Source organism: Echiichthys vipera (assembly GCF_963691815.1).
Source record: "Echiichthys vipera genome assembly, chromosome: X".
In the NCBI taxonomy this organism is placed as follows: domain Eukaryota; kingdom Metazoa; phylum Chordata; class Actinopteri; order Perciformes; family Trachinidae; genus Echiichthys; species Echiichthys vipera.
In genome coordinates this window covers 30,992,306-31,003,122 of record NC_139825.1, presented here as the reverse complement: position 1 = coordinate 31,003,122, position 10,817 = coordinate 30,992,306, and the positions used below count along the sequence as shown (strand labels likewise).

Below are 10,817 nucleotides of genomic sequence, written 5' to 3'. Positions count from 1 at the left end.
AGCAGATTCAATACAACCTAAGTTTCAGTGTTTGTTTTTACGTACATGGTTAGCCTCCCTGGATGTTTTATTAAAAACATTTAAATGTATTATTGTCACTTCCATTCTTTTAAATTCATTGTTTTAAAGCATATGTAGCAGTCAAATGCATATATGTTAATAAAATGTTTTTTAAGCAATACTAAATAGAATAATCTAGCTTTCTATAGTCGTAATATTTAGGAATGATTCTTGTGTAGAAAAACAAAACACAATGGCTTAATATCTTTACACAAATCAGTTTGGGTTTTTTTTACAATTTTTCCAAACCAAGATTTTTCAAACTGAATTCAAATTATCCCTTATTCATAAATAATACAGATGCATTTTGATTATTCCAATCTGACATATATGCATTTGTAAATAAGGGGTCGGTAGCAGAACTTGTCTGGATTCCAGGTTAAAAGTCTATGCTTGTCCCTTTTGCTCTGGTGGTCACTGGGAAAAAAGTTGAATACTTTTCAGGGTTCCTCTCACATGAAGAAACTCTGGTACGTTCTGCAGGCCCTCACTCCTCTTCTTCTCCTCTAGTTCGTACTGCAAGACAGGAAACATCGGTTTTTGGACATCCTCCTTAATAAGATTGGCTAAGTATCTGCTATCGGCTTTGACACATGTCCCAAAAGTAATGTTTTCCCCCAGCTGTGTGGTTTTTCCATCTTTGTTCTGAACTAACATACTGTACTCACAGCTTGTATTCTCTGCTGCCTTGTGCGTAGCTTCACCTCCAAGTCGGAGGGAGTACGGAGGGCCAGCTCCCTCTGCTTGTGTTGCTCTCTCCTTCTGTGTTCCAGCACGCACTGCAGCTCTGGCTTTTTTCTGGGCAGTAGACCGCTGGGGACACATGGGGAAAAAAATACTGAAGATGGATCACATAATGAAGATGCAGACAGTTTAAAAAGGACACCACTTCACAAACCACTTCAAGAACTACAGAGAGAGTTCTGTTGGTTTTGTTGCAGTGGTATAGATTATCTTTTCTTTCATCAGATACAGCAGTGAGAGCACTGCACCCCCCCTGATGAGAGTTTAGCAGTGATCTCAATCAAAGCTGAACCTTTGACTTGTTAGACACTAACTAAACATGTTGCTTATCCCCCGTCAGAGGAAGCAAAAGAGGCGAGGTTTCTCTTATTGAGGTAAGAGACAAATAAAAATTCTGAACTACTGCTTTCGGAGAGAAGTTGCAACCTGTGTCTCTACTACAAGTCCTGAAAAATGCATTCTTCTCATCTGCTTCGATTGAAGGTATACAACACTCTGGGTTATGTTCCTTGACTACAGCTGCCTGATCATAAACAGCAGGTACAGAGCTCAGTGTTTTTCTCACCTTCTGTGGCAGAATAGCAGCTCTTGGTGAAGGGCTCTGTGCTGGTGAGAAACCAGGACGGGATTTGGCAGCTTCTCGGCTTGGATGAGGTCACCACCTTCTCGCTGTGGACTCTCAATCGCCTGGCGTGGCAGGACCATCCAACACTGATGTCTGTCTGACACACATTAACACACGCCAGCACACACAATCGCATATCCTCATGTGCTTCTGTTAGTTCATAAATGTAAAAAGACAATTAATGAAATGTCTTTATTTCCAACATGTTAAAAATATTTTTTCTCTTTCTCTCTCTCTCTTGATAGATAGAAAGATCTATTTATCTCTCTATATATATACAGATGGATAGATATATGAAGCACCGTAGGAAAACAAAAACCCAACATGAATATATTCAGTAAACAAGCAATATGCAGTATACAACATATTGCAACCCAATATACAAGCAACACAAATTTTGATATTTTATATTACATGTTCGAAAAGGAGCAGGAAGAAGTTTGCATTGTTTGTTCCTAACCCTTTATCCACTATTCATCATTATTCATAAACACTTATCCTTATTTTATATACAACCCAATATGCTATAAATATAAACACTTATCCCTATGCAACCCAATATGCTGCTGAATGATGCTGATTATATGTATTATCGTAAGAGTGACTTTTAAAGTGATGGCTAGAATTTCTGACCAAATGTAAAGATAATGTTTTTCTTTAAATTTAACAACTGATTGATTTTATCTTACCTCTTTTATCCCAGAGACCCATTTTTTGTGACGCCTGAATGAAGACCAGCAGACAAATTGGTACATTCATATTGCAAAATGCACTTTGAAAACTGAAATGATGTAAAGATATTTCATACATTTTAGTGCTCAAAGCATACACATACACTCTGACCATTCTGCCACCCATCAGCATATTGTAACCATCAAATCAAACAGGAATCAACACACTTCGACGCGCTCACATCCACAAGAAGCAATGTCATAGTATTTTGTCCCTGGAGGGAGTTGTGCATTACATTAAAAGATAAAAGTGATTTAAAAAAATGTCAAAAACAAGAAGTTATGTTGTTTATGTGTTTCATGGATAAAAAAGGACAAGATTAGTGACTCTTCTTCTCTTATCTATTGCCATGCCAGAGGCAAGAAGTTATGTAAAATCGAGTCAACATGGTTTGTGACTATTTTCAGCACGACATGCAAAGGATTTAATGTGAGCTTCCTGTTATGGAAATTATTTTAACGAACTTTATCATGTTTTTTTAACTCCTAATGTTCTTGAATTCTTTGAAAACCTGAGCCCAGAACAAACACTTCCCAACTCCATTAAATAGACAATGTTTTCAATTTCAAGATATGACGGAAACAAATACTACTTTACAACAGAAGTAATGATAAAAACAGTGACTTACCTGCGTGCTTTGGTAGAGACGCATTGCTGAAAAGAGAGGTGTGCAAACGTCTGTACTTGCAGAAGCAAATGCAGAAAAAGGAGCACAGGATGTTGTTCTCAGTGTGCACAGCAAGCTGCAGTCACATTGAGGCAGATCTGAACAGGTGTGCTACACACTGTCCTGTGATCAAATCTAATTAACTGTCTTACGACCCTTTGTTCCAGCCTTGTTCCCGTAGGGAGAGAAACTTCTGTTGTCTTGCAGGAACAACATATGGAGGGATTAGGATAATGTAATGTAATGATTAGGATAAAGCAACATGTAGAAACATGGCTTTTGCATCTCTACTTTGCGGATCCATCATCACACATTATATTCTACTTTAGTGTTAAATCTAACTCCAACCTGTTTTTTCCTTAAAAGTAAAGTTGCACACCACTCTCCTGCTCCCTTGCGGATATATTTAAGTACAAGTACCACTAAAACATAGGTCCATGAGGAAATGTTTATGGTCCTTAGGCTAAAATCAGGTCAGTGTAGCAACAATTGGACACAACAAATGTGGGTTACATGGGGTCGCTGACTATTTCAGCCCTGCAGCAACACTAAACAGAGATGTAGGGATAAAGAAAGTGCAGATGATAGTGGTAAGAGGATGTTCCAAATAGTGGCTGTGATGCAAACTATGTGCAGAAGCAAAAGTAAATTAGGACTAATCATATGTGACATATAACAGATATTGACATGCAATGTGAAAGTAAGTATGGATGCAGTTAACTTGAGCAGAAGGTAAGGGTTAGACATGTGTATATGCATTACACAACTCAATATGACAAAGTGTGAACAGATGCATTTGTACATGTCATGCAGTATCATACTGTTATAGAAACAGTATTTTTCTTACCTTCCGGTGGGAGTCTATCCGGTGGGTTTGAAACAATGGTGGTAGAAAGGAACGTATGGGCAGTATAACATGTAAACTGTTAGATATGTACTCAACCATAAGTAAAGTGTATAGACTGATGCTGTATTGGTTGGACTGCAGCAAATTGTAAAGTAACAAAAGGTGGGTTGAATGGATTTTAAATGCAGTTCAGGCACGCTGATTCAGAACCCTCTTGGATGGCTGAGACGGAATCGGCTGTCAAATTGGTCCGTGAAGGACCTCGGGGAACAAGGTGGAGGTGGCTGCATGGTGATGTCAGCTCAGTGTAGCGTGGGCGGAAGCTCAGTTTAATCCTCATCCGTCCCTCTGTACCGCACAAGGTGTGCACAGGTTCAGAGCTGCAGCAGGGCCAGAAATTTTCACCACTTTGATAATCCTGCCTTTGTCCTCCTTCTTCTGTAGATGCTCTCTCAGAGTTGAATGTGCCGGCCCCATCCTGTGAGAAGGATTCTGCCTTCTCATGGGCAGTATGTCTAGCCTATAAAACGAGTCCTGTCCATTTTTTGGCAAGATATACTCCAAATAATATAACAGCTGAATTTAAATGTCCTCATTATAGATGGTGATGTGGTCAGGATTACCTGGAGAAAAAGAATATACAAACAAATATTTAAATCTGTTTTTTCTTTTTCCAAATAAGTCTTTGTTTTGCTAACTCGGTTGTCTTCCTATCAAAAAATTAAATTCTGTGCACTGAAGCCTACTGAGATTAATTTTGTCCTGCGTTACCATGGTGAAGTAAATTCATGGGGTAGGGTTTCTTTTTTTCTTAAAAATGCTGGTATTGGGTTTTTGTTATGGCATGTTCTTTGTCATGCTTTACTTATATTGTACGACATAATGAACAACATGGAGAACAAAGTACATGCATGGAAAAAAAATAGCTAGCTATTTCATTGTGTAAAAGTACATATATGGTACAAGTGCACAAACTAAAAGTGTCAGATGCTTGAGACTTAAAATTATATTGTTAATCAATAAACTGATTTATGGATAGATTTCATTGTCAGGTGCAGGGAGCTGTTATATTATTCTTTTAGATTAGATTTTTTAAATTGCACAATGAAAAACAAACAAAAAACAGCATAAATAAAAAATACATACATGTGAAAATTAAAAAGAAGGATGTAAAAAATAATGAAAAATAATTTAATCAATAGAGGTGTCTTCATATATTCCAGTAGATGGCAGTAATGCCACATAGACAGAAACAAACATAAATCCTAAAGGAAGATTGTCTGCCAGCGAAACCGGAAATGTCAGCCGAGTGAGAGTGGACTGCGATATTTCTCCACTTTACATGATGGACTGCTAATTTCAAGAAGAAACAGTCATAATACATCGTTTAAAAGCAAACTGCGAATATGACAAATGGTAGGTTTACTGTGTTATCCAGCTTTCTAACAAGTGTCGGCAGCAGAACAGGACATATAAGTTACAAAGCTAACGTTGATGCTAACGACGAAGCTAACGTTGGGTTAGCTGTAGACGTGGCCCCGGGCTGCACCGCTAACGTTAGTCTACAAATTATAACCAGTGAAGTAGTTGTTCTTATTACAGGTTAGGTACACAGTTTTGCCCTCATTCGTGATGGCTCTTGTGTTTAAACCTCTGGTGTTGGTAACATCGTATTTTTTTTATCAGGCTACAAGGTGCTTGTTCCCTGTGACTGTCCGTGGCTAATGCTAAAACGTCTCTAGATAGCTAACCAAGACCACAACAACAGCACATCATGTTAGCATGTAAGCTTTCTGGGGTTAGTCCTTAAATATTAACCTTTTATTCTGTTTTTCTCCACTGCTCATGAGATTTTAAACGTTGCTGAAACTGCCACAAACTCTGGACTTTTCCAGTCAACAACACAGAATAAAAGGATAGCCCACCATATGATTTCGTTTATATGTTACTGTTTAATAACTTTAAATAGTGGAGACAATATCTGACATAACGCAGAAGACTATCAACACACTAAGCAGAGACACCTACTACAAATATTGTATTAAATCGAGTTGCATATTAAACTGGGCCTAACAGCTACAGGACGACCTAAAGCCTTTACAGACAGCTTTTACAATACTAAGATATTACAATGGTCATTATTAACATATTTATTAGACATCATATGTTAATGTTAAACATACATTTGGAAGGCACATTGAATCCTTCAGCTCAAATGTATCTGTGCATGGCCGTGTAAGTGCCTATAGGCCAGGAAGCCTATTATCAAGGTTTCGTAAATGTTTTTATTTATCTTCGCTAACAATATGTGCATTCATGTAAATGTATATTTTTTAGATGCATTTGTTGGAAAAAAAACAACGCTGGAGAGATCATTAAACAATTTGGCGGACCCCCCTGTTGAAGATCTCTTATTTAGTATATTAATAATAAAAGAATATGTGTACTTACAAATGTTTTTTTTTAGCAGTTGCTGCATTCTTTACTCTTTATGGAGCTGCAGCAATTGCTGTATGGAGTGGAGTTAATGTGCAGTACTGCAGCAAGAGATGCTTCTGTATGATGAAGTCACTGTAGACTGGCACATTTTCCATCCATTCATTCATCTTCAACCACTTGTCCCCATCGGGGTCGCGGGGGGGCTGGAGCCAATCCCAGCTGACACCGAGCGTGAGGCGGGGTACACCCTGGACAGGACGCCAGTCTATCGCAGGGCACATAGAGACAAACAGAGACAGACAACCATTCACACCTACGGCCAATTTAGAGTCATCAAGAGTATTCTATTTCTGTGGCTCTTCTGTTTAATTAAACTATATTTTCTCCCCCTTCTGCGACAGTGTACTCTTTCGATGGCATCCTGGTGTTCGGATTGCTGTTCATCTGCACTTGTGCATACCTTAAAAAGGTGCCTCGTATCAACAGTTGGCTGCTGTCAGAGAAGAAGGGAGTGTGGGGCGTCTTCTATAAAGGTATAATGAATTAACTATATGCTGATTTTAAAACACACCTGTGATTTTCTTCATAAAATGTCCCTTTGGAAATACCTAAAAGTTGAGAGCTCATTCTTTAAAAAATGGTTTCATCAAAATGAAAACCCTGAAAGGGTAGAAGATGTCAATAGCGTCTTTAAAGTCTTTTTTAAATCTTTTTGGGGAGAGCGGGTCCATGGCTTACTGTGAAACCTCAATGGACCTAAGCCATTGTTAATGTTAGTTTCACTTGTGCCCTTCTGCTGTAACAGGTAATGTCCACTGTGAATTTTTTTTTTATGTATTTATTAGGGCTGTGACTTTTGCCCCAAAATCATATTCGAAGTTTGTTTGTTTATTAATATTAATATTCCAATAAATTCCAATATTTAAATATTTTGACATTTACATTTCTCTAGTAAGACCTTACAACACGACTGTTTTTAATTAAAAGTCCAGGCCTCTTAAGTGGCATGCGTCGAGAGTGACTGCTGTTAAAGAATGTTGCCCGGATTATTAGCATCAGTTTTTCAATGCTGAGTGAAATACCCCCATTCCTGACTGACGCTAACGTCACCTACGGGAGCCCAGATGGACAATAACAGCCTTTCTAATAACCTCAAGATTCACAACTTCACCAGGCGTGAAAAATCCTTGGCATCTGTATTTAAAACGTTTACAAGCAAACACATTTACAGAATTGAATAATAAGGGCTGCCTAATATTCATTCAAATGTCATAATTTTTTTTAATCTTCAAATTATATATTTGAATACCAAAGTTTGGGAGTCAAAGCCCTAGTATTTATAGGTAAATGCAAGAGAAAAAGTTAATTTAATCTCGATCATCATTTCATTTCAGATTTAGTGTTGTGTCTTACATAATCAAAACAACAGAAAATGTGTCACTGCCCAAATATTTACAGTCTTCACTGTAATGTTAGACACTGGTGACACATCTGTTTACATGTTTGCTATATTCTCGTTGCTCTGTATATCTACAGATGATCTGTAATTTACTTCACTGATCCTCTTTATCCTCCATCTCTCTTCTCAGCTGCGATAATTGGGACACGGCTTCACATTGCTGTGGCGATGTCCTGTTTGACCATGGCTTTCTACGTTGTCTTCTTGAAATGATAGTCAGAATGGACTGGAAATGACGCTAGATGGGTGCAGGCTGGGGGGATGGACTCATCTCTGTGGTCATGTGCTAATCCTTGTTCGAGAACACCTCATGGATTACGTGACTGATGAAACCCCATTGGCCCTGTAGACCCATGTGAAAGACTAGCCGGTGCTGCCCCCTTCTGGTGACTGGGTACATAACTCCTCCCTTGAGGAGCATCTGGAATCTACTCCACAGTTATTACAGAGGAAAGGGTCGGTTGGGTCACTATGTATCATTCTATTGTATGGTAACACTGTTGGTTGTCTCCATCAACACCCCCTTAATATTTATATTGAAGGCTGCAGAAGATTGATGGGTAATTTGTGCATTATACGTATGCCTGTATACAACCTGAAATTAGCATAGCTGTATATATTTGGAGAAGATATGTATGACCAATAGAGATTTTCCAGAGGTTATGTGTAATCAAAATCACTTCTGCTTGCTCCCAGGTATGCTGTTTTTTTCTGTTTCACCTCTTATGTCAAGGGTGGAGGGAAAGTTAAACATAGCTAATATATAAAGATATTCTTGTGTACACTATATTTTACTTTTTTGGATCTCTTACTTTTTTCTCAACTGTGCTGTTTGGCATCTCTAAATCTTTGTTTAAGGTTTGAAATACACATTTTGCACAGGTGTATGTTCAAAATGTACCATGCCAACTAATAATAGATAACATGTTTTAAATGCCACAGATTGTTAAAAATTTAACTGTAAGAAATGTAGGAGTCAATGTTCTACCACAAATGAATTGCAGATAAAATAATATCTTTGAAAGAGGAATATCTCAATATACAGTTAAATCAGACTTGCCTGAAGATTTAAATGCAATGCCAAATGGGGATGGTGCTTCTCATTCCCATTAATTACATACTGTTATTTTGAGTATAATTGTGCTACATTATTTTATATGTTTAAAATAAACATGTTTTGAGAGGGGATACAATGCAGTTTTGAGCAAACATTAATCTGACCATTTTTGTGTTTTTTTGTCTTTAAAAAAAAGTCTCAGTGGACATTTATTTTTTATTCTCTTGTGGCACTAATCAACAGAAAAGAAAAAAAGGAAAATTCCCCAAATCAATTCAAATGAAGTACAAACCTGAAATAATTTAATGTATACATATTCACAGTGGTAGTTGACGAGGTGGGTGTATTACTCAGTAGATGGGTAGGTTACTGACGGGGAAGTGGGTATAAGCTCCTATGTATTCCTGTGGCTTTTAAGCGCGGGTATACAGTTAACTGCTAGAAAAAGAGGTAGTTATACCCTGTATGCCCACTCTGGCGGACCACATTAGGACTGAGTCATTCCTGGCAATTAATGTAGTTCTTTTTAAAGCCATCTTTTATTTACTTGTTTATTTCGGGCACGTCAGTTTCAGATCAATCATCAACACACATTACCTTGGTTTAAATCATACAATTCACATGTCCGAAAGGGAAAGCGGGAGAAGCAAAAGCTTATCTAGTCCCAGCCCCGTTACCCACAGAATACATTATCTTCATGATGTTATTTTTCTTATGACATTGATGTAACATGTTTCAACAACAGGTAGTAATCAGAGCTGCAGTCCAGCTTTAGCTTCTTAGTGTATCGATTCACAGGATTCAGCTGACATCTTCGGTAGTGACTTGTGATCTCTCACAATTGTACCAACAAAGACAAAAAAGGACAAAAACATATTGCTTACGCACAAGTTGACATTTTCCTCGTACTGTGCTTTTCAGTGTCAGCTATTGTCTGGGTACAAGTGTGCATCTATGTGCAGCATAGACCTCATTTGGGGTTTTCTTAAAAACAATAAATGATCTGATCTCGATTTCAAGTTTTTCTCCAAGAGACGGTATCTCTGTATTTCTGCTGCAGTGGAACCCCATAGACACCCCCACAGCATAAGGCTGTCCCATCATGCATCATGTTGGGCTTTACATGAGTCTGCTGACCTGCAGTGTTGGACTTCCTCTGAACACAGCATGTTGTAGAATAGTCAAACATATTTATTTGGTTAGGCTATAAAACTTTCTAACACATTTTCATTCTCATTGTGATTTAGTTGAAAAACTTATAGTCCAAGGGTGTTAATATATGTACATGCATTGTACATTATATTGTACTGTATATGTATCATTGTTATGCAGCATAGTTCAGTCGCAACCTCAGATTTCTTTCTCTAAAAAGTAAACATAGGTGTGATTGTACTGCATTACGTCAGTACATCTGAGGTACATATAAACTATGATTAAACACATGGGCAGATCCTGTGCCCCACATTTCTGAAAAGCATGAATTGCCCCCCCCCCCATTCAAATACCCTAAATTATTATAAATAATAATAAATGTATTTTCAGACTTCACATTCTTCACATTTTAGATTCACATCTAAAGATGGTTCAAATGGTGGAACAAATAATGTCTGACAAATGTATTTCTACCTCCACATCCATCTCTGCTCTCCTCCACTACAACACAAATGAACGGGTATTTTCTTACACAGACGCTGATGAATAGAGGCTTCATATTTTGATATTCATCCTTATCAGTGAATCATGCATAAAGTAGTCCCACACACTGGGAGAAAAGGAAGATGGTGAGAAGAACTGGGGTTGAGTAGACTTTACATGCCCCAGACCCTTAAAATTATTATTTACTACATAACAATTAAGTAAACAGTGATACTTTGTTGGCTGTTGAGGATAAAAAAGCATGACAGATAAGCACAGTCAATTATTCCACGAGAAGTACTTTTTGAATGATATAGTGAGTTGTGATTTATGGTGGCATGGTATGAGTTGCATACGGGGGAAAAAATCACTTTTGAGTCCCCCCTGGATGTAAATCCTTACATCCAGTGGCAGATTAAGGTGGTCATGGGCCCCTAGGCTACTGTTTATTTGCCCCCCCCCCCCCCACATTATTAATCAGCTTTATCAGGAAAAAAAACACTAGAACAGAAGACGAGAAAAATCCTGTTAATTTAGAAATTTTCTTCAGTA

At 37.9% G+C, this 10,817-nt stretch overlaps 2 protein-coding genes across 2 annotated transcripts; one reads left to right on the top strand and one right to left on the bottom strand.

The window, feature by feature from the left end:
- Window positions 1–455: 455 nt before the first annotated feature.
- LOC310965847 (uncharacterized protein) lies at window positions 456–4,152 on the bottom strand (the record flags this gene model as incomplete). Its single annotated transcript, XM_083939600.1, has 5 exons — window positions 456–576; window positions 729–873; window positions 1,370–1,526; window positions 2,790–2,904; window positions 4,030–4,152. 5 exons carry the CDS (start codon window positions 4,150–4,152, stop codon window positions 475–477), a joined length of 642 nt encoding a protein of 213 aa, XP_083795726.1. The 3' UTR covers window positions 456–474.
- Window positions 4,153–4,957: 805 nt separating this feature from the next.
- tmem167b (transmembrane protein 167B) lies at window positions 4,958–9,527 on the top strand. The gene is made up of 3 exons (XM_083939964.1): window positions 4,958–5,091; window positions 6,516–6,647; window positions 7,704–9,527. The coding sequence occupies exons 1-3, from the start codon at window positions 5,082–5,084 to the stop codon at window positions 7,784–7,786; spliced, it is 225 nt and encodes a 74-aa protein (XP_083796090.1). The 5' UTR covers window positions 4,958–5,081; the 3' UTR covers window positions 7,787–9,527.
- Window positions 9,528–10,817: the final 1,290 nt, after the last annotated feature.